Source organism: Amia ocellicauda, chromosome 11, assembly GCF_036373705.1.
Source record: "Amia ocellicauda isolate fAmiCal2 chromosome 11, fAmiCal2.hap1, whole genome shotgun sequence".
Taxonomy (NCBI): Eukaryota; Metazoa; Chordata; class Actinopteri; order Amiiformes; family Amiidae; genus Amia; species Amia ocellicauda.
The window spans coordinates 25,794,616-25,818,851 of NC_089860.1; the positions used below are offsets into that span (position 1 = coordinate 25,794,616).

The 24,236-nt window shown below is 45.3% G+C and overlaps 1 protein-coding gene across 1 annotated transcript; it reads left to right on the top strand.

The window, feature by feature from the left end:
• Positions 1-181: 181 nt before the first annotated feature.
• kiaa0319l (KIAA0319-like ortholog) lies at positions 182-18,285 on the top strand. Its single transcript, XM_066717156.1, has 22 exons — positions 182-359; positions 765-1,452; positions 1,914-2,066; positions 3,662-4,041; positions 4,194-4,458; positions 4,638-4,736; positions 5,029-5,126; positions 5,451-5,538; positions 5,626-5,718; positions 8,414-8,546; positions 9,524-9,752; positions 9,893-10,016; positions 10,638-10,770; positions 10,923-11,071; positions 11,248-11,399; positions 11,628-11,766; positions 13,395-13,554; positions 15,080-15,222; positions 15,446-15,568; positions 15,864-15,954; positions 16,124-16,212; positions 16,385-18,285. Exons 3-22 carry the CDS (start codon positions 1,934-1,936, stop codon positions 16,567-16,569), a joined length of 3,006 nt encoding a protein of 1,001 aa, XP_066573253.1. The 5' UTR covers positions 182-359; positions 765-1,452; positions 1,914-1,933; the 3' UTR covers positions 16,570-18,285.
• The last annotated feature ends 5,951 nt before the right edge of the window (positions 18,286-24,236 follow it).

Below are 24,236 nucleotides of genomic sequence, written 5' to 3' on the forward strand. Positions count from 1 at the left end.
CAGAGATTAAGCCGTACATTTACAAGACAAACTCGTCGATGTCTTTCTGTTCACGCGTTTCCATCAGTGCTGTGATGAACGCAAACAGCACGCCGAGGCAGCGCTCGACCAGTACGTCACCAGTACGTCACCAGCCGTCACAGAGGCGCGCAGCACTGTGGGTAGGGCCGGCCGGCACAGCGGGGCGGAAGTGTGTCTGCAGGCCGTGCAGTGAGGGGCTCGGCGAGTTCCTGTTTGCTTCCGGTTGTAAGTGCACGTCGTGCTGATTTGTGACCCAGATATGCAGTCCAGCGAGGTGACGAGAACAGGCAGAGCACCGAGCCGAACCGGGCCAGCAGCAGGGGTCTGAGCCCGGCCAGGTAAATACAGAGCCGCTGGAGCAGAGAGAGAGGATTGGTAGTGAGCTGTTCGGAGATTATTATTATTATTATTGGATGTGACGATACGGAGAGTTACCAGCTGTTCAGCGCTGTATTTTAACAGCTCGATCCGGGATTATAGAGCGACGCCGCGCACTGACAGTGACACACTGATTGTCCCGGGCTGGGCTGGGCTGTCAGTGTCTGGAGCTTCTGTGAGCGTCAGTGTGCGTGTGTATGTATGTATACATGTATGTATGTACGTATGTATGTGTGCATTATATAGAATGTTCTATATGCAAATTGTCCACGTAGGGGGTTCGCCCGTGTGAAGCAGGATTAGCAAGAGAGACAAAGTTTTCACCAGTAAAAAATAATATTAGTACATGTATTGTTATTTTGCAGAGTTTTTAGAAGAGGAATACAGACGGCAGAAGAAAAGGGGACATAAACGAGAAGAAGAGGAAGGGAAAAGCAAGAATACCAAAACAAGGAGCGAAGCAGTCAATCACAGGAGATTATAGTTCGGCAGCCCAGCGACAGCCGCCACACTGTGCCGCGCACACCTGCCTTGTCAGACCTGCCTTTGACGGACAGAGAGAGCAAGAGGGACGGATATAAGAGAGACGCGGTGCCGTTGCGGATCTGCACGGCAGGGCTCCCGGGCTGTGCAGCGGTGCAGTGCGCAACCGGCCCCCGTCTCCCTCTCACTCCGCCGCGGTCACTTTACACCTGTCCGCCTGAGCGCCCCTGTTCGGGACACGTCACTCCTCGCCGACCCTACAGACAGTCGAACTGAACAAGCAGATTTGTGCTTTTATTGTTAATGGTTGTAATCATTACAATATTAGCACGTTTTAAACAAACGCTTGTTATTATTAACATTTGAAGTAGGAAGTGAGCGTTTGTGTGTGTGTGGATGTATCGATTGCGCTCGTGTTTGTCTTCTGTGTTTATTTTATTTATCGTCTCGGAGGAGCAGAAGTAGGAAGTGTTTTCATTGTTGCAGTGGAGAGGGGGAAGGAGTGAGTGGACGGCGGCACAGGTGGTGGAGAATGCCCTGTCCTCGCAGTGTGGTGCGGTGCTGTTGGCGGTGAGTGCGGGCTGAGGTGGTGTCAGTCAGTCAGTCAGTCAGTCAGCCAACTATCCAGCCCAGCCCAATTGCACATTCCAAGCATAGCAGCAATTTTAACTGCACCGGGACCCGTTTTACCATTAGCAGCCCTGGCAAACCGACTATTGGGCAGGGTGGGCGGCTCCTGAGTGAAGGGTCGTGGGTTCAATCCCACTGCTATTGTACCCTTGAGCAAGGTACTGTACCTTGATTGCTTCAGTAAAAACCCATAATGTGATGTATTGTAACAATTGTAAGTTGCCCTGGATAAGGGAATCTGTTAAGAAATATAATAATATAACGTAATTACTATTAGTGGTTGAATTATTTATTTTGCTGCCTTGTTTGACCACAGTCATGTGGGTGTTATATTTATTAGTATGTTGTTTTAATAATCATCATCATTATTATTAATAATACTGCTAATTTATTACCCCCAGCTCTCCGTGCAGTATTAAAAATGGACACTGGTAGCAAGCCTCAAACCACAACTCTCCTGAGTCTGATTGGTCTGAGCCCTGTGGCCTGTGCGGGACCTTTCAGACTCCTCCTCCTATCGCTGACTTGCTTGTGCTCCTGGTTCCCACCCACAGGTAATGGCAGCCACATTGTGTGAGTGTTAGAGTAAATGTGTGTGTGGGGCAGGGGGCAGGGGGGTCTGTGCTGTGGCACAGTGGCAGGTCTGTCTGTGTGTGTGTTTGGGAGGGGGGCACAACACTGAGACACTGGGTCCTTTCATCTTGGAGAGAGGGGGGTGAGTGGTTTAGTGAGTATCTGTATTGTTCCAGTTCAGATCTACTGTTACAATGCACACCATAATATCCCCCCCCCCCCAGCTTCCCAGCTTCCACCAGAGTCTCTGTAGCCATGGTAATTGTTTCCTGGGGTCATGTGTATCTGGGGGGGAGTTATAATGCAGAAATACAGATAATCCAGACAAACGGGATTCTCACATCCTGTTCATGGTGGAGAAGTGGGATCGGAGGCCAGAGGGGTGAGGGGCGTGTATGGAGAGAATGTGTGTCAGCTGTCTCTGTCACAGTGTGACTGGCAACTTCTTATTATTTGAATAGAAATGGAAGGAGTAACACGGTTGGTGGGGGGAGCTATATCTCTGGTAGGAGGATCCCTCTCTATTTTTTATTTCTCAAATTCAAAATGAACTTTATTGGCATGACAAGTTTACACAGATGTTGAAGCATTTAAACTTTATTTATAAAATAAATAAAGTAACACTGCTTTACAAATGTTCAGTTGTACATGTATGTACAGACATTTGAGGGCAAGTGGGCTGTGTTGTTAGTAGTGGTCAGGAGACATGGCTGTGCTGTACTCTGGTGCGATCACAGCGCAGTCTCTGTGCCCCCCAGCCTCTAAGCTGGGCCTCTGTACTGAGCTGGGGGAAGACAGGGTCTCTGCTGGTTAATCTGAGGAGGAAAGCATATCTGACATGCATGTATTTGTTGCCAGTCACCATGGAGTGTGCCACTACCTCCCCAGCACAACGGTGGCTTTCACAGGCGACTCCCTCTCTCTAATTCAAATTTAAATTGAAAGTGGCTTTTTTGACTTTCTCTTATTCAAATTCAGTTGTGTTCAGTACCTTCAGTATCAGTTTTTGCTCAGCGATAAGCAGGGCTGTGGAGCAGTGGAGCAACAGGTTTTTGCATGAAGTTGGAGCAAGAAAAATGTTTCATGCTGAATGCCTCAAATGGGATGGGATTGTTTGGAAGTAAATGTTCTGGTTTTGTAGGATTTGACCTGTCTGCATTTGTGTCCATGTTATATCAAAGATTGTCTGTGTGTAAGTTTTCTGATGTAACACAATCCTTCAGGAATTAGAAAATTTACTTTTATTACAAAATATTAATATTCACAGACAGTATATTAATATATTTTGTTTGACCATTTTATGTTTGATTTTAGTTAAACTGAATGGCTCTTCGAGTCTTTACATTTTCTTTCTTCATAACGTTCATTCATTTCATGTATGTAGTACAGGTGAAAAACAAGTCAGAATTTGTGAATCGGTAATATTACTTTCTTTCAAATAATTATTATTGTTAATTATTTAATTTGAGCTGGAGTTACCGAGTGGAGCTGGAGCAGCCACTAATGTGCCAGTCCTCTCTCCCCCCTATCCCCTCCTTCTCTCCTCTCCTCTCCTCTCCCTCAACCTGTCTCCCAGGCTGCAGTGCCCCAGGCTGTGTTGTAGGGGAGTCGGTGTGGGGGGTGCAGTGGAGCAGTGTGAGTTTTGAGGGGTGGCGCGCACTGCCTGCAGGGGGCACGGGGTGGGCCTGTGTGACGCAGTGCTGCCGACAGCCTGCCTGTAGTGCCGTTTGGAGCCGGGGAGGGCTCTGTGTCCTGCTGACCTGTCCTGCCCTGGGAGGCTGCCGGCTGCCCCCCGCTTCTCTGCCCCCCCTGACCACCCCCCGCCATGGCCTGCTGCGACTGCTCAGCCCCCGCGGTGGAGGGATGAGAAGGAGGAGGAGTGAAGACGGAGGGAAAGGCAGCCTGGAGAGTGCAAACAGCCCCCGCCACACATCCCAGGACCAGCCTCCAGGCCCTGTGAGTCCATCTGTCTGTCTGTCTGTGTCTGTGTCAGTGTATCTATGTATCTGTGTCTCTCTCCCTGTCTTCGTCAGTGTGATGTCATCGTGTATTGGTATGTCACTGTCAGTGAGTGTCTCTCAGTGTGCGTCTCTTGTGTTCCTCTCCAGGGTGTACCCAAGCTGTCCAGCCCCCCCCAGCCCACCCCTCCAGTGACTGCAGCCTATCCTACTGCTCTCACCCTCAAGGACATTAAGAAAGATGACCCACACACCAATGGCAGTACCGAGCCATTGGCTCCTCCTCCTACAAGGCAAAGCCCTCCCCCCTCCAGCGGGACTGACACCATTGCAGCATCCAATACCAGCATCTCCAAAGGGTCGCCTCCACCTACAACCCCAACTACACTCGCCCCCACCACACCGACACCAGCTGGTATGACAGACAAACTGATGGACTTTTTCTTTCATTTTCTGTCTCTTTCTCCCTCCATCTCTCTCTGTGCATTGCATGTTAACCGTCTCTGTCTGTCTCTCTCAGTGCAGTGTGTATGAACTGTGTCTGTCTATCTCTCACAGTGCAGTGTATTAATCCTGTCTGTCTGTGTGTGACAGTGCGGGAGTTGGTGGTGTCTGCGGGGAATAGTGTGGAGGTGACGCTACCGCGCAATGAGGTGGAGCTCAACGCTTTCGTCCTGCCAGAGCTTCCTGCTGGTACTGCCCTGCCACTGCCACCGCCACACAGTAGACACTGCAACACACACTGAATACACTTACTGATGCACTGAATATATTCTGACATACTACACTTGCTGACACACGGTGTACACACACCGACACAATTTAACACACTGTTCTTGTTCTGTGCTGTTCTACTATGTTGATATTTTATTGTAAAGCACTTTGAGATTACTGTTTTTAATGGTCTCCTTTTAATCCCTCTCACTCCCTGGCCCTCCACCTCTCCCCTTCTGCTTTTTCCTCTCTCTCCTTCTCCCTCTCACAGGCTCTGACTATGTATTTGACTGGCGCCTGATCACTCACCCGCGCGACTACAGCGGAGAGATGGAGGGCAAACACAGCAAGACCCTGAAACTGAGCAAGGTGAGAACACACCTAGCACTCCTAGAACAGTGTACGGTTTACTGTGCTGTGTATAGTGTGTGTACTGACTGCTGTGTATATTGACTGTCTGTGTATAGTGTGTGTGCTTTATATATAATGACTGTGCTGTGTACTGTGTGTGTGCTGTATATATGGACTGTGCTGTGTATCGTGTGTGTGTGCTGTATATATGGACTGCGCTGTGTATCGTGTGTGTGCTTGTATACATAATGACTGTGCTGTGTATAGTGTGTGCTTGTATATATAATGACTGTGCTATGTATCGTGTGTGTGCTGTATTTATTGACTATGTTGTGCTCTCAGCTGACAGTGGGGCTGTATGAGTTCAAGGTGCTCGTGGAGGGAGAGGGAGCCCATGGAGAGGGATACGTCAACGTCACTGTGAAGCCAGGTGACACGCTGACATTGACACTCTGATACACTGACTGACCCACTAACACTAATGTTCTTACTCACAGTCTCTCTCTCTCTCTCTCAGAGCCCCGTGTTAATAAGCCACCGGTTGCTGTGGTTTCCCCAAAGTTCCAGGAGATCTCCTTGCCGACCAGCTCCACGGTGATTGACGGCAGCCGTGAGTACAGCCCGACTGACAGGCGGCTGTGTGTGTGTGTGTGTGTGTGTGTGTGTGTCTGCACCTGTGTGTGTTTCTCAATTTTAATTACATTCAATGTGCTTTATTGGCATGGCATATATAATGTTTTCCCAAAGCATTTTGAAAAGCAGATAAAAATTATGAATAGAAACTGGAATAATAATATTGTGGGAGGAGGAATTGATAAAACAAAAACAAATAGCAAAATTAGATATACATTTATACAAATGAATAATGAATAGATGAAAATAAAATACAAATTGTATTTAGAATTATATTGGTGGAGATGTCTTCTCTCCATCTGTGCCCCTATGGACGGGGGTCACTGGTTCCCGTCTCAGTCTGCTGCAGTCGGCTCTATACTGGGCCGCTAGGGGGGCTGTGTCCCCCTCTGCAGGAGGACAGACAGTTTCTCTGCCTCTGTCATTTGTGTAAAGTGTGGGAGGGACCTGCTGATTTTCTTACAGTGCTTTCCCTTGTTAGGGAGTATTCTGTGCAGTTCAGGAGACTGGTCCTCTGTCTGCAACTCACCTATCTAACAGTCAGGCCCATATTGGCCGACTGACACACCAGACCCAAAACGCTCACCATACCGGTGGCCTACCAGGCATTTGCGTTGTATCGGCACATTGGTTGGGTTGATCCTACCCCCACCCCATACGGTTCGTCAATCTGGACAGTTCTTCAGCACTCCTCCCAATTTTTGCGATTGAAATCCAGGACCGCTTCAAGGTCTCAATCCTTCCTCACAGTGCCTGTCCCCTCACAGCTGCCAGGTCCTCCTGTGTCGGCCTGTTTCTATGGCCAGGGTCTGCCTTTGCTTTATATGTCTGACAGTGAAGAGAGACTCTGCCAGGGTGCATTCTCTGCTTAGGGCCCGATAGCAATCCAGTTTGTTTTGGGATTTAGTTTCTTTGTCCCTGTGTTCCAGAGAAGTTTTTGGTTTGGTTTATAATTCAGTTGACTGGTTTGTGGCCGGAGAGCAGTGCTGGTCTGAAGCTGGTCAGTATTGTTAGAGGTCAGTGCCGTGAGCTTAAGGGCCAGCTTATGGAGGAGGCTCTTCTCTGGGCTGAGCTCTTGGGTTCTCGGGGTCTTATGCTGCAGTGAGTCCAGGGGGCTCGGCTGCAGGTGCATCCAGACCTTTAGTGTTCTCTTCTGGATGGGTATGAGCAGCGGGTTGCGACCTAATTCAGCCATGTGTGCAGTCTCAGGAGTTCTTCTCTGAACCTGCAGGATATTTGAATAGTGCAGTGTTTCCTAGAGTGAAATTCTATCTGTTTTCCTGATATCTGACCTTTCTCTGAAAGATCCTGATCTTGGTTTTGTTCATGTTCACTGCCAGGCCCCAGATCTCACAGTCCTGCTCTAGTAGTAGCGCTGGGTTCTGCTGCAGCCCCTCCTCTGTGGGCGACGGCAGGATCAGGTCATCAACATAGCAGGAAGTTGATCTTAACATCGTGGAGAGTGAGGCCAGAGGCTGTATACTGATCCAACAACACTGATAGTTTGTTAATGTAAATATTGATCAATGTTGGACTCGGACTGCAGCACTGTCTCATGCCACACCCCAGAGTGAAGAATTCAGTGAACTTTTTGCCAATTTTTATATTGCTGTTATTTTCTGAATGCATTGATTTAATTATATAAGAACACAAGAAAGTTTACAAACGAGAGGAGGCCATTCGACCCATCATGTATCCAAGGATACTATCCAGTCTATTTTTAAATGTTCCCAAATGTTCAGCTTCAACCACATAGCTGGAGAGTTTGTTCCAGATTGTGGCAGCACTGTGTGAAGAAGGATCTCCTGTTTTCTGTCTATATCATATGCTTTATCCCCTGTACCACTTTGGTGTCATTTCTGCCAAATAGAATCAAATGCTCAATAAAACAAGCCAAACATTTTCCCTTTTTTGTTTGGAGGACATGTTAATTTCTGAGGGCATATAAAGTTGTAAATATGATCTGTAGTGCAGTGTTTTGGGAGGAAGCCAATCTGACGATCTGACTGATTAGGGAAGCCAGTATCCGGGAGTTAAGGGCACTGCAGAATAGCCTCGCCAGGTTACTACTTACACAGTTATTTGTGTTGAATTGTTCTCCACTCTCATAAATTGGGGATATAAGTCCTTGGTTCCAGGTGTCAGGGAAGCAGCAAAAATGGAGTACAATTTAATCATGTCTTCAGGGCTGCTGATTTAAGCATCTCTGTTCTGATGCTGTCAGGGCCAAAGGCTTTTATGGATTTAGGTGTTCTGAGTTTCTCTGAGCTCCTGCTGAATAATTGATCTGTCATTTGGGTTTTGATTGTTTTCAATTGCAGATTCAAGATTTTGTATGTTTTCAGGTTATTATTTTTTGTACATAACTCCAATCTTCTGGTGTAATATTAATCCATTCTGTATTGCCAATTCTTCAGTTGGTGTTGTGCTTAAATTGTTCTAATTGTCTCTGAACTGAATTTGGTTGAGGGATTCTTTAACTGCCAGATTTACACCTTTTGTGTTCTGTTGGTACCATGTTTTAATCTAAGTATTGGTAAGGTGCTGTGCTCTGTGCTGAGTGTGCGCGCGTGTGTGTGTGTGTGTCTCTGTATTTGTCTCTCTCTATGTGTCTGTATGCATGTGTGTGTCTTTCTGTGTCTGTGTGTCTGACAGCTCTCTCTCTGTGTCAGAGAGCACTGATGATGATGGCATCGTGTCCTGGCATTGGGAGGAGTTGCGGGGGCCGCTGCGGGAGGAGAAGGTCTCGGCAGACACGCCCATCCTCACCCTCACCAACCTGGTGCCCGGCAACTACACCTTTAGGTGCACACCTCTCTGCCTCTGTTTCTCTCTCTCTCTCTCTGTTCCTCTCAACTCAGTTCAGCTCAAAAGAAACATAATTTACCTTACTGAGTTATATCAGAGTAGGTTGAATAGAGCATTCAATTCAGTGCCAAATAAGTTGAGTTCAAGGATAAGTTCAATACCTGCAACAGAAAAGTTGACGTTTTATAAATAAACATCTAGTTTTCACAACCCTTCTATTTTGAATACCATGTTTATGGTAAATTGTAGAATACACCACATTTTAAATGTCTAATTGCCACAGAAGTTAAAATATAAACAGCGTGTAAAGTTATTTTTAATCCTCAAGTCATTTTTATAATGTTGACTGTATAATGAGGCTACATATTTTTTACTATTTCATACAAAATTATATATATTAAATAACTTTTAAAATTGGATTTGAGGTAATAAAATGACTGTCATCTGGGCAATTTTGGTTCTGCGGCACCAAAGCAATCTAGCAACATTTGCGTTTGGACCTGGCTGCAGAGGTTTACACAATGTACTGCAAAAATAAAGATAGGAAGAAGTCAATCCTGTCACTTAGTGTCCTCTGTTCCCAGGCAGCAGTTTAAACTTTAAAATGCGCCAGGTAAAGCGTTGCATGGATTTTATTTAAAATCAAACTAATGTCCGTAAAATGTCTTTTAGATTTACTGGGTTTGTTAATGTTTTCTTGTAATTGGATGCTTAAGATAGGATGTTGTTTACCAAAATATAATTATTGTTGTAAAAAAATGGTATGAAAATTGATCGTCCCACCTATGCTAAGTTACAGTACAGTATGTTTCTTCTCCATCACTACAGTTTAATTTGTTCTGTATGCATATAAATTTAAAAAAATTTCTCTCCCCTCCACTCCATTTCCCCTCACTCTCTGCCACCTCTCTGCCTCTCTCTATCTTACACTCTCATCTTGCCCTCTCTGCTCCCCCTCCTCCTTTCTCCCCCAGCCTAATGGTGACGGACTCAGATGGGGCACAGAACTCCACGCTTGCCACGCTGGCGGTCAACAAGGCAGTGGACTACCGGCCAGTGGCCAATGCTGGGCCCAACCAGGTCATCACCCTGCCACGCAACTCCATCACATTGCTCGGCAACCAGAGCAGCGACGACCACGGCACCCTGGCCTATGAGTGGTCACTCAGCCCTGCCTCCAAGGGCAAGGTGGTCGAGATGCAGGTCAGCTGCACACACATTGACGGCCTTGGGCATAGAGAGAGAACTATATGAAGACAAGACACAAACTGATGCTACTCTACTCCCTTCTTCCTTCTCTCTCTCTCTCACCCTCTTGCTACCTCCCTTTCTCTCTCTCTCAGGGTGTGAGGACATCCACTCTGCAGCTGTCCGCGATGCAGGAGGGTGACTACACCTTCCAGCTGACCGTGACAGACTCCGCTGGACAGCAGGATACTGCAGAAGTCACTGTTATTGTCCAGCCAGGTCAGAATTCCTCACCCCCCGACCATCTCTCTGTGTCTCGCTGTGATGTCTCTCTCTCTCTCTCTCTCTCTCTCTCTCTCTCCTTGTGATGTCTGTCTGTCTCTCTCTCTCTCTTTCTCTCTGTCTGTTTTTCTCCATCAATTTTATTCAATATTTCAGATAATACAGTACAGCAAGCTCAAGAAAATACAATCTAAAAATACACGTAATACACACAAGCACACACACAGTACACACCTTCAATCTTAATTGCAGCCACATAAAGGGATGATCACTGTAGGGCACAGTATGAGACTCAGGTATTTCAGCACAAAGCAGAAACATGGTGATACTTGCATCTGACCTTCTTTTTGTCTCCTCATCCCTCTCCCTGTTTCTCTCTCTTTCTCCCCCCCCCTTTCCATCCCTTGATCACTGTCTCACATTCAAAAGCTTTACTGGGATGACTTGATTGCATTGCCAAACACAATGACAGTTGTCTAAAACAATAAACCTGAATAGTTACAATAATAACATGATGATTAATGATCATGACAATAGTGATGTTAACAGCAGGTATATTTACAGAAAATTATATAATTACATATTAAATCTCTCTGTACTGACCTGCCGCCCCCCAAGAGAATAACAAGGCACCAGTGGCTGACGCAGGACCGGAGAAGGAGCTGACCCTGCCTGTTGACCACACCTCTCTGGACGGCAGCAAGAGCAGTGATGACCAGAGTATAACCACCTATCACTGGACACAAAGTGGGTCAGTACACACAACCTGTGTCCATGTTTATAAAGTATACACTGTCTGCACTGTTGCCCGTGTGTCATTGTTTACTGTCTGGCGGTGTGTAATTATCATTGTCTGACTGGTGTGTCATTGTGTCTGTTTGACCGGTGTGTCTGACCCGTCAGAGGGCCGGCCGGGGCGCGGCTGGAGAATGCGGACAGTGCAGTTGCCACAGTGACGGGGCTGCAGGTGGGCGTGTATGAGTTCACACTGAGCGTGACGGACGAGCGCGGGCTCCAGGGCACGGACACAGTGAGCGTCATAGTGAGGGACGGTATGTCACTGTCCACACCGCCAACCACACAGACAACACTACTGACCATGGCACTGATCACACTACTGATCACACAAACCACACCACTGACCACACTGCTTAGCACCTTACTAGCCAATACTGACCACAGCACTGACCGCAGTGCACTGTACTGTATTAATGACCTTCTCTCTCAGAGATGGACCAGGCACCGGTGGCCAAGGTGGCCGCAGGGGTGCGGGTCAGTCTCCCTGTCCGCACGGCTACACTGGACGGTTCGCACTCCACTGACGATAAGGGTGTGGTCAGCTACGTGTGGACCCGAGACGAGAACAGCCCTGCTGCTGGGGTAACAATGACCACCTGTCCATCTGTTTGTCTCATTGACTGGCTGATTGACACTTTCTCTCTGTACTGACTGTATAAACTATAATATATTGACTGTTTTGTGTAGGACACTCTATATTGTACTGACTGTGCTGCATAACTCTGACCACCTGGTGGTGCTCTTGTGTACTCTACTGACTTCTGTACTGACGACTGACTACTGTTTTGTCTGTGTATCTCTTTGCTGCAGGAGGTGTTGAATAACTCTGACCATCAGGCGGTGCTATTGCTGGGTAACCTGGTGGAGGGCAAGTACACCTTCACCCTGATGGTGACAGACAGCAAAGGCCAGAGCAGCTTTGACCATGGCACTGTGGAGGTCAGGCCAGGTCAGTACAGCACAGCACTTACCACTGCAAACAGTAAGCCTGTACACTGTCCGCACTGACTGCTTCACACTGTACACTGACCAATCAATCAATCAGTACATTTTTATATGTATAGCGCCCTTCACGGGGTAGCCACAGAACGCTTTACAGAGTGGTAAACATACAACAAACGTACAGCAAAATAAAATAATACATAAATAATACAGTAAAATAAAAATAGACCTTTAACAGTTTAAGTGATCTAAAATAAAGTAAATAAAGAACATTTAAATAAACCATTAGGCACGGAGGAGAGGAAAACAAAAACTCCTATGGATGGCATGTAGGAGAAAATAAATTTCTAGGCGTCCACGGCACAGGCAATATAGTTGTTACAGCAGCAAGGAGATCAGAAAGTTCTTGAACGGTGCTGTGGTCTTCCCTCTGGTGGGGACCTCTCACTGGCCCTCAGGGGTTGGGGGTTTGGAACATCGACAGCCTTTGGGTGTCAATGGCTTGTCAGACCTTGGGGTGTGGGTGTCCTGTTAGCCCTCCATGGTGGGGTGCCTCATCAGCCCTCTGGGGTGGATGGGGCCTCATCGTGCTTCCACGGTGGGGGACAAGGTGCCTCGCCGGACCCTCAGAGGGGGCTATTCCTAGAAGACAAAAATAAAATTGTGCTCAGATACTGGTCATGCAATGCAGGACATCTCCAAAAACAATCGTGCATTGCATGTCCATCTTGACAGTACTTAGCTTTCACCGTCCAGAATGTAGGACCTCACTTACTGTACTTGTGTAAATTGTAAATTGGAATTTGTAAAATGTATTATTTTGAATTGCTATGTTTTAGCTAAATTGAATTTGTAATGATTGATTGCCTTTTATTGAACTGTATTTTTGCACTTTGTTTTGCACTTATGTTGTAAGTCGCCCTGGATAAGGGCGTCTGCCAAGAAATTAAAATAATAATAATAATAGAAAAACAGAGACTAAACAGTTGAGTCTTCAGACGTGATTTAAAGGCTAAGACCGAGGGGGCATCGCTTACACAATTTCGGGGCCCTATAACTGAATGCTCTACTACCTGCGGTTTTCTTGTGTATTTTACAGACCACTAAGTAACCGGCTTCCTGGGATCTCAATGGCCGACCTAGGGTATATTCAATGAGGAGATATTTTTAAGTAGGGAGGTACCAGTCCCTTTAGTGCTTTAAATGCTAATAAGAGAACTTTGAAATCTATTGTATAGCGCACAGGGAATCAGTGAAGAGAAGCTAAGACTGTGATGTGTTCACGTTTTTTTTGTTTTAGTTAGGATACTTGCAGCAGCATTTTGAACTAACTGAAGTGCAGAAATAGCTCTGTTTGTGCCACCTGACTGAATGGCATTACAGTAATCCAATCTAGATGTAACAAATGTGTGTATCAATTTCTCAGTGTCATTTAATGAGAGGAATTGTCTCAGTCTAGCAATGTTTCTAAGCTGGAGGAAGGAAGATCTCGACACTTTCTGAATGTGTGATTCAAAGCATAAGATTATGGTCACAGGTGACACCCAGGTTTCGTGCCATCTCCTTAGGGGTGAAATTGGACCACTGCACACTAACCTCTGTAAACACTGACCACTCCCCCTCCCTATCTCTCAGACCCGTGGGTCCGGGAGCAAGTGGAACTGGTTCTGGACGTGCCGGTGGCCCAGCTGACCCAGCGGCAGCGCGGTATGCTCCTGCGCCAGGTGGGGGTGCTACTGGGAGTCCTGGACAGCGACATTGTGGTTCGAGAGGTCAGCGCCTTCAACGAGCTCAGGTCAGTGGGGGCAGGGGGCAGAAGTTGTTCACCTGTCTTAGTATCTGTCTTGTTTCTCTTGGTCTCTCAATTAAAATTCAAAATTTGCTTAATTGGTATTAGGGCTGTCAGTTGATACAAATATTTGATAGGTTAATTAATGGGCATTAGTTGATTTAATCGATAGATTAATCAGGCACTTATTAAAATAAGTAAAAGTCTTTAAGTGGTTGTAAGACACAGCAATACTTTAATGAATACTAGGCATTGATATTACAGTATATCAGCGCTGAACAGGAATAGTAAAAATAATAGAAATTTAAAAAACAAATCACTGAATCATTGTTTTGCTCACAAATGATACTGTAAACTACTTACACTGCCCTTGTAACAAAAGCATTGCTTGCAAATGAAACCGAAAACCTTTACTTTGTCTTCAGTGTTTCCTTCCGAATCCACTTTGAATCCAAAGCTAGACTGTAGTTTTCCCTTTAGCGGCTTATAACCCTGCAGTTTGTGCACGGATGCTGTTTGTAGCTCTTGTGATGTGATATCTTGAGTGATTTTTGCCTTTATAATTTAACTCTAGAAGCGCAGGTCAGTTTCACAGATTTGAATGACTCTGTGTTCCTGAAAACACTGTACATACCCATTCGTGACTTCTCCTAAATGTATGTATTTAATATGCCTATTGTGTTTTCGCTGCATAAACGTGAATCAAGTTCAAGTCACAATCTCTACCTCACCTACAGTCTACAGTCTTTCATGTCCTTGAAAAACACACGCATTGTATAGCATTACAAATGTCTTACAACTGTAGTCAGATTGAGTGGACACAGAGTGATTACGTCACAAATAAACACTTGTTTCATTTATTTGTTTTGACAAATAAAAGGCGCTTTGATGTTATTTATACCAATCATTTTAATGTTTTATATTCATATTTACATTTAAATATTACTCCATTTGTTGTTAGTTTTACTCGATCGTTTGCCTTTCATTATACCACAGCATTTAACAAGCTATCGGCTCTTGTAGGTAGTCTGAAATGCAGGAGATTCTAGTGTTAACCGTATAAAAAATACAGTATAAAATAAAAGTCCTGCGTCCTACCCAAAATGCCATCTTCAGCAAGCAGAGTAACACCGTTGTCAAGCCCCCCATAACTTCCAGTCGAGAAATGCCCCTGGTGCACTCCTTTCATCCCAATCACATTCACATTCAGTGGTTTCACAAATCACAACTGTCGCATTTCTCTGGGCTTCCATTGCAACACTCGGTCACTTAAAAGCTCCATCTACATATTATTATCATCATTATTATTATTATTTCTTAGCAGACCCTGTTCTTGCATACCAGTGAATAAGTACATATTTGTCTGTCTCTGAATTACTATAAGCTGGGGCTCTGCAGTGAGGGAGCCGCATACCAAAGCCGCTCTGTCACAGTGTGATGTGTGCTTTGTGTTTCATCTGTCTGGTCCTGTCTCTGTCAGCAACACAAAACAGTGCATTTATCTTCTCCACCTTCCTTCTCTCTATCTCAGTACTCGGTTGGTGTTCCTGGTGCTGGGGGGACCAGGGCGCCCCCCCCTGTCTGGCCGGGACGTTGCCATGACACTGCGCAGCAAACTGAGGAAACAGAAGAATGACTTCCTGATATTCAGAGCCAGGAGAGTGGACACTGTCAGTGAGTACAGAGAGGGACAGATGGTGAGAGAGTGGACACTGTCAGTGAGTACAGAGGGAGAGGGAGAGGACCCTGTCAGTGAGTACAGAGAGAGGGAGAGACAGTGGGCTGGCGGGGGGTTAGATGTTAAAGAGAGGAGGGAAGGTGGGGGCTGTGGTATGAAATGTCTTGTGGCTGGAGGGAGGGAGGGAGCTCTGTGTGACCGCTCGCCCCCTTCCCCCAGTCTGCCAGCTGAACTGCTCGGGTCACGGCCAGTGCGACTCGTTCTCCCGGAGCTGCGTGTGCCACCCCTTCTGGATGGAGAACTTCCTGCTCACACAGCTGGGCGACAGCGAGAGCAACTGCGGTGAGGCACTGGACACTCTGAGACCGGACACAAGACGCACTGGGACTAGACACACTGGATACACTAGGCCTGGAAATATTGACGCACTGACTAACACGTTACCTGACTGACTCTCTCTTTCACAAATTCAAATTCAAAGTATTAAGTATTGCCAAAACAATCGTGACAGACATCAAAATCAAACGTATACATGTAAATCTACATACATACATGTACAAATACATACACCTATTTATAGTCAACAATAAACAGATTGATTTATATACATGAATCTCTCTCTCCCTTCCTCCATCAGAGTGGAGTGTTCTGTATGTTACCATCGCTTCATTCCTGATCGTGGTTGCCATAGGGACCCTGGTGTGGGGAGTGGTGTGCTGCTGTCGCAGGTGAGGAGAGGAGAGGGGTTTCGTCACTGTTGTGTGTAAAACACTGCCTGGATGAAGCATGAGCAAGTGCGTTTAGTGTTGTGTAACTGTGTGTGTGCAAGTGTGTACTGTTGGGTAGGAGGCATGGGAGTGTGTGTGTGTAGTGTTGTATAATGTTGTTGTTGTGTAGGAGGCGTGGGAGAGTGCGCAGGAAGAGCCGCTATAAGATGCTGGAGGCAGAGGAGCAGGATAGCCTGGAGCTACAGCCACCTAGAGGAGGTCAGAGGAACTGAATCACAGTGACACACTGGCAACACTGCAGCAAACACACTCAGTCTTCCTATTACACCATGAGAATGTCAAAATGTCATTGAATCACTGACTGACTGATACACCGATTGACAGGTTGCGGGCTATTTAGTATCGATTGGATTCTCTCTCTCTTTCACAGTGCGAGCGAAGCCCCCACCACCTCCACCCTCTTCCTCCCTGATGCGCTCAGACTCTGAGCTGGACAGTGATGAGGGGGCCACGGGCTGGCCTGAGCGGGGGCAGCTGCTGCGCCCCCAGAATGGCTCTGTGCGCAACGGCCAGGGACCCCTAAGAGCCAAGAAACAGCGCGAGGAGCTGCTATAGACCACCCTGGGGCAGGAGGGCCGCACCACAGACAGAGACTGGCCACACTGAACCCGACACAGACACACTCGCACACCAACTCACTCACACACACCCACACACACTCGCACACTCTGGTAACCCGTCACTGTGAAGCCGGAGGGAGCTGCTGCACCCCAAAGCTGAAGTATGCAATGTTCCCACTCCCAGAAGACGCAGAGAGACTGTGTCCCACCGAGGACAGGTCTGATACACCACTGGGGTACCCCAACTAAAACACCCCAAACCCCCAAACCCACTGTGAGCCAAGAGACTGAGACAACACAGGCTGTACCCCCAGCGGCACACAAACCCACCAACAGAGAGAGAGCGCAGGAGATAGCGGGTGGTACAGCTACAGCAGCGCGGAGGACTCGGAATACCACCAGTAATAATGCTGTGGATTAATAATGGACGGGGACAGAGGCCCTGACACACAGCCTGCTGCAGTGGGGGCGGGGCAAAAGCACCCTTCCACCCTGAAGCTCTGCATGCACCCCCACCCTGAGAGCCCCCCACAGCCGGGGAGAAGCAGGGCAAGGGCACTGGGGCAGCCCTGGAAGACCCCCCTGCACCCCAGAACACTGGAGCCAGACAGCCAGACACAGCGATACACTGAACGCAGAGTGTGTGTGTGTTTGTTTGTTGCGTGCGTGCGTGTGTGTGTCAGTGTGTGATGAGATTCCTACAGGTGTAACTTTCCTCTCCCTTTTCTTCCTCAGTTTTAATTGTTCTTATTTATGATTGCACGTGATTGGGGAGACAGGATTTCTGCTGCTGTAACCATGGCATTATGTCGTCTAGAAATCTGTAACCCCCCCCACCTGTCTGTCTGTGTGTTTGTCAATCTGAGGCTGACACAGGAGGTGGGACATTCAAATTGGGAGAAGCCGAGAATTTTTATACATTTTGTTGTTGTTTTGGATCAGACTGAGAATTCTGGGAAAATGTTTTAATCACACTGGATTCCTGCCCCCCCACCCCCAGGTTATAGAGAGCCCTGGCTCAGTGAAAAGGGGTGGCATGAGGGCATGGCACTCATCTTGTTTCCTGATTGCTTGATTCAGGCTGGAGGAATTGCATGGTCTGCTTTTAGGTGTGTTGTTTTCTGTTAGTTTAATTCCATTTCCTGTTTTTCTGTTTACCTGCTGATTATAGTTTTATTTAATTTTGTTTTTCGTTTGTTTGTTTGTTTGTTTGTTTTATTATTTTCTGCTCAGGCTCTGAGAGCTACTGCCGAAGAGCGAATCTGCACAACACGACTGTGAATGTAGAGTACTATACAGGGTAGTACAGGGCAGGGTAATTTATTTTTTGGCCCTGTTGTGCCATATGGTGCAATTCATTTTGCTACAGGGCAGTAGTATGTCACTGTAGAGTACAGAGCATTGAAGTGCAGTACAGCGCAGTATACTGTGGCACACCAGACACTGCAGCGCACTGTAGCAGTCAGTGTGCTGAGGGACAGCGTCCCGTACTGCAGTGTGAAGGCAGCCAGGCAGGCAGGCATTATGTTGTTCAGTCAGGCAGGCAGGAGTCTGTAGCCACCAAGCAATGAAGGGATTGTTTAGTTATGATTTTAACTGTCTGTTTAGTCTGTTTGTTGATAATGTTTAGTTTTACCTGGAGAATGTGGTGAGTGTGTCCTGTGGCTCAACTGGACTGTCAGAAAATAAAGAGAAGGAATATTTCAAATGCTCTGTTTCTCTCTTCAGGTCGTTTTTTATTTCACCCCCCCACCACACACACACTCATTCAAATTCAGAATGAGCTTTAGTGTCGTGATCTCTCTTGTGTACTGTCAATACATACAGGCAATACATTAATTATGTTTTCATATGCGGAGGCTCGACACGCCCTGCTGTTCTTAGCGCATCAAACTGGTGGCGTCGACAACACAGACGACATTCATTACAACATGATCTGTACCTAGAAATGAAAGAGCATCCTGCTGCAGTGCCGTGATATTTACGGGAGAGTCTAAAAGGCCTAACGCTGAAAAAAGCATAATGTGCTTCACACATGACCATTACTTTTCTGACTGTGTTTACATTTGGAAACTTCCTAATGCCATCAATAAAGTATGGACATTAACAATACGAGTATGACCTTAAGCGCTGCATATATGTGAATATCGCTTAATGTGGAAAGGGTTTAAGGTGGCTAACTAGTTAAAACGTAACCACGTGTTAATCCCTATTGTAACCAAGGTGAATTGTGCATAATGTTAAATGCGCTGAATGTGGAAATAGCTTAACGTGCTTTACTCTACTAACCAATTGGATCCTAACTTTTCCCATGACAAGAGCAGTCACTTAACTGAACACAATCAATATCAAATACACGTTACATACGCAGTACGAAGTGCGCAGGACCTCACAGCACCTCGCAAAATCTGGTTTAATTTTCCAACATATCAGCAGTTCATACCCAAGCTTTATATTTAATATAACTTCCCAATACCATTCACATCACCTGTGGTGTTTTTTTCTGACATCTGCAATATCAAAATCTGGTCAAACATTGATGAAAGGGTTACGAGTAAAATTGCTTAACGTGTCTCAGTTCATAAGCTACATGAAAGTGGCTTTAGAATTTTCTCTCACAGTTATCTACTTATATATGTGTGTTTATGGGTTTTTTGTATTTCAAATCATTTGAAAATTTAAATGTATTTAATTGATAAAAGTACCAAAATAAACTATAAAATGACTGGCTGCTCTCTCTCACAGCGCAGCTCCTGCCCGACTGAGGTCGGGGGCTACAGTGAGAGCGTTTACTAGGGCGATGTCCTCCAAATCTGTAGATGTGTCAGTTTTTATGGAAAGAGATACAGATTTTTACAAACCATATCTGTTGTGTCAATGCATTATAAAAACAAATAATTGTCTAAGCCATCGGTACATATTTCAAATGTGTTAGCCATGCGTATACTGCTACATTTAGTTTGTCTTTCTCCACATTAAACAAATGTGAATAACAGTTTCATACAAAACATATCGTCTGCAGGTAAGTGTGCAGAAAGATTTTTTACTTTAAAAGCCTTTAAGTTAATGATATTCGAAAACCCGGGTCTGGTGTTTAAATGTGTGCAGGCCGACTTTATTTTTTCAGTATTATAAATGTATATTCTTAAAAGTAATCTTTGGAAATGTATAACGTGCCTGCAATAAACTAATGTAACATTGTTGTTTTGCTGCTGTACAATTAAGACGATCCATATACTGTTATATGTAGACAGGCTTTCTGTGCTTGTTACAAAATTTTGAGTTTTACAATTAGCCAGTCATTACAATGTAATGATTTATGTCATTCATTAATACTGACCAATAATTACCTCGGGAGACTGATTGCCCTACATGTTAGATAATGGAATTAAAATTGTATTGTCTGTTTTCCATCACACAGTTGTATTTATTATGGAGGTGAACTCATTGTTAGAAGTCACTACTGTATTACCACACTTGCCACGAGTATTGACGTGTCTTGCTTGTACCTGTGTACAGAAGTCGGTAGTATTAACCCATTTTTTTATTGTAAAATTAAATCAGTAGGATCATTCTCTCTGTTAAACTCAGGGTGATGAATCTTCTTGTTTAAAAAGTCTTAACCTTAAATCAGACCAAATCAGAATAACAGGAAGAAAGTAACCAAATAACTTCTCCAAAAGTCATGGACCATAATATGCATTAGGTAATGAAGATGTATAAGTGTCAGCAGTTGCCTTTGTTTTTTGTTTATTCTTCTCCCCAGTACTGTGGAGAAATTTATTTAATTCTGACTTCTATTTCATATTACAATAATTTCCTTATTTTACAGTCACAAAGTCAGTTTTTACAGTTTTTCCCGGGCACCACTGGCTTCCCAGCAACAATTACAATGACATAAATCTGATGCATCTAACCCCTTGAGCTATTCAATTTGGGTCTGTATATTGCATTTCACCCCCCATTGTCTGAGTTACAATCCTTATTTTTTTCTGGAATTGCACAAATACACCAGCCAGCAGTGAAAACGTGTATTTCCCCCTATATTTATATATTACATATATAATGAAATAAATAAATAAATAGATATGTACACAGCAACGCAAATTATGGTTAAAAAGCAACTTAATCCATATACTTTTATTTTAATGCGCGTTTGACCGTCGTTCATCCCTCTTCGACTCCCAAAGCGCAGGTCGCGTTGTGTTGCCAGCAGCTGCTGCCCACGTCACACAGGGATACTGCCCCGCGCCTGCGCAGTGCCTCCACATCGTCACTCCCGGAGCCAAGAGAATCAGCCCAAATCAAATCAAATCGCATCCCCCGCCCCACGATAATCGGTGTTGTGAAACTACTGAAACATACATTATGAAAATAATAACTGAAGAAAACGTAAATAGATGGATGTTATCAAGGGAGTAGTATATAATATGTATTGTGGACTGAGCGAGTTTATGTGTAAAGACTTCGACATTAACGTTTTAGCTACTAACTGCTGAAACACCTTGCTCATATCTCCTGTCATATCGATTTTCTGGTGGAAAATATGCCACTCATGCTCCGTTTCTCCCATCTCTCTGTATATCATATTGCTACACCAGAGTGTTTAATGTCAGTCATGTTTAATTGTGTTTACTGGCCCTCGCGTCTTAGGCGTCTAACTGTATTATAAGTGTTTTTGCCACCAGAGCACTTATCCGCCCGAGTATTTCAAAAAAGCCTTCAATACGAGCCAAAATAGTATCCGCCGATAAACTCTGTTGATCCGCTTGATGCGCTAAGAGCAGCAGGGCGTGTCGAGCCTCCGCACCGCACCGCACCGCACCGCACCGCACCGCACCGCACCGCAGACTCGATGTGCTGCTGCTTTGGTCTGAATCTGTGAGAAACACGCCCATTCATTTGAATATCCCAAATGGAAATGTGCCATTATGAAATACCGCCATGAAATACTGAAATTTGCCATTATGAAAAACATAATTTATCAAAAATACTATTTATTTATATATGGACTCATTATTATATTTATTTTTATATTTATTTATTTATTTATTTATTCATAGCCATATTTATTTAATATTGACTCAGACGGCATTCCATAATCTCCTGTATCAAATGGAGAAATGGCCACAATCATTCATATTTAACACTCCGACGATTTAAAAACTTCATAAAGTTGGCAAAAGAAAGCTGTAAATTCTCAAAAATAGTTACATTATGCCTTTGATTTGTAGAGTACATGTGTGCACACTCATACTCACGGTAGATTGATAACAGGGGCGTCGCAAGGGGGTAGGCATCCTAGGCAATTGCATGGGGCTGAGGGGGGCCCCCAAATGTGAACCCCCCCCCCCCCCCCACTCTCACGGGAGAAAACTCCGCTAGAAACTCCTCTGCCTGGGGCCCCCACATACCCTAGAATCACCTCTGATTGATAATACTTATTTTTTCTTAAAACATAAGTGCCACACAATGTATATTAATCTACCAGTTTTATTTATTTTACAAAATGTAAAAGCAGTAGATATGAAGTAAATGAAGGCACATCGGTAATGATTGAGTGCAAGTGCAAACAAAATGCAAAAGAATATGGAAGGGTTACTACTGCAGCCAAATTAACAAACTTCTACTTCTTGTATGCAAGGCAGGGCAGTGGGAGAGTCTGTGGGACTTTGTTTTGGGGGTAGACTGTGATTTTAAGGGGGATTTTATAATAATAGCATTATAATCCTCAAACTTAATGAGTGATGAAATGTGATTCATGCATTTGACTGCACTGTAGAAATACTGCAACATACACCGATCAGCCATAACATTATGACCACTGACAGGTGAAGGGAATAACACTGATAATCTCGTTATCATGGCACCTGTCAGTGGGTGGGCTATATTTGGCAGCAAGTGAACATTTTGTCCTCAAAGTTGATGTGTTAGAAGCAGGAAAGATGGGCAGCGTAAGGATCTGAGCGACTTTGACAAGGGACAAATTGTGATGGCTAGACGACTGGGTCAGAGCATCTCCAAAACTGCAGCTCTTGTGGGGTGTTCCCGGTCTGCAGTGGTCAGTACCTATCAAAAGTGGTCCAAGGAAGGAAAAGCAGTGAACCGGCGACGGGGTCATGGGCGGCCAAGGCTCATTGATGCACGTGGGGAGCAAAGGCTGGCCCGTGTGGTCCGATCCAACAGACGAGCTACTGTAGCTCAAATTGCTGAAAAGTGAATGCTGGTTCTGATAGAAAGGTGTCAGAACACACAGTGCATCGCAGTTTGTTGCGTATGGGGCTGCGTAGCCGCAGACCAGTCAGGGTGCCCATGCTGACCCGTCCACTGCTGAAAGCGCCTACAATGGGCATGTGAGCATCAGAACTGGACCACGGAGCAATGGAGGAAGGTGGCCTGGTCTGATGAATCATGAGTTCAAGGTGTTGACTTGGCCTCCAAATTCCCCAGATCTCAATCCAGTCGAGCATCTGTGGGATGTGCTGGACAAACAAGTCCGATCCATGGAGGCCCCACCTCGCAACTTACAGGACTTAAAGGATCTGCTGCTAACGTCTTGGTGCCAGATACCACAGCACACCTTCAGAGGTCTAGTGGAGTCCATGCCTCGACGGGTCAGGGCTGTTTTGGCGGCAAAAGGGGAATCTACACAATATTAGGCAGGTGGTCATAATGTTATGGCTGATTGGTGTATACATTATGTATTCATTGTATGATGCACTTATTCTTTATTCTTTAATGTTGTGTCATGCTTTGGCATGGTGTTCCACTATATACAATTAAGATTGATTGATTTAATTTGAATGAGGTTTAATATTCTCATTGTCCAAAATAAAAAGGACATATTCCAAAAATGATCGAGCTAGTGAAGTGCTATTACTATTGCTTTTTATATATGTAAATTGCCAATAATCTGTGAATGAAAATGGAACCTGCATATTCATAATCTTTTTTGGAAGGAATATGTGCCTCGCTTCATTCAGCTTCATATTCTGCAGCAGAAGCCAGAAGACTGTAGCTCAGTGTTGCCAGGTCCTCTCCTTGATTTCCCCCCAAACTGGTCCTAAAAATCACACAATTTCCCCCCAAGACTCACGAACTGAGTTCCAGGAGGTGGGTGGGTTTTGGAGTAGGTAGGGAGGGAGGACCGGGTTGGGGCTGTACTGATGAGGTGAGGTCTGGGTTTGGGGGTGCTGATGAGGTGAGGTCCGGGGGGCGGGTAGGTGCTTTTGAAGTGAGGTTTGGGAGGGGGGGGCTGTGGTGCTGATGAGGTGAGCCCCCTGTTTCATATATATTTCCCCCCATTTTCCCCCCATGGCTTCAATTTCCCCCCATAAATGGCAACCTTGCTGGAGCTGCACTTGCTCTCCAGACTACAGAGGGATATTGGGGGAGGTTGTTCTATCTGTCCATGGTTTTTAGAATTTTCTGTGTTTGTTTTGTTTGCATATTTGCTTAATAACTTAATTACAACAAAAAAATAATTATAAATATTTGTTAAAAAATTGCCGTTTAGACCGTTTATATTCAGCTGTGTGCATGACAATACAATAGGTTACGATACAGGATACAATACACACTGCTTCAGCCTATGTGCGTGTCTACTCTGCACTGTACGGTAGCTCCGGGGGTCAATGCGTGACGTCGACGACCAGGAAGAGA

Bases quoted from the DNA above. Each gene is read 5' to 3' on its own strand.
- kiaa0319l (XM_066717156.1), top strand. From the start codon at position 1,934: ATGGACACTGGTAGCAAGCCTCAAACCACAACTCTCCTGAGTCTGATT. The intron at 10,771-10,922 runs GTCAGTACACAC...CTGACCCGTCAG, and splicing joins TATCACTGGACACAAAGTGG to AGGGCCGGCCGGGGCGCGGC. The intron at 15,223-15,445 runs GTGAGTACAGAG...CCCTTCCCCCAG, and splicing joins CAGGAGAGTGGACACTGTCA to TCTGCCAGCTGAACTGCTCG.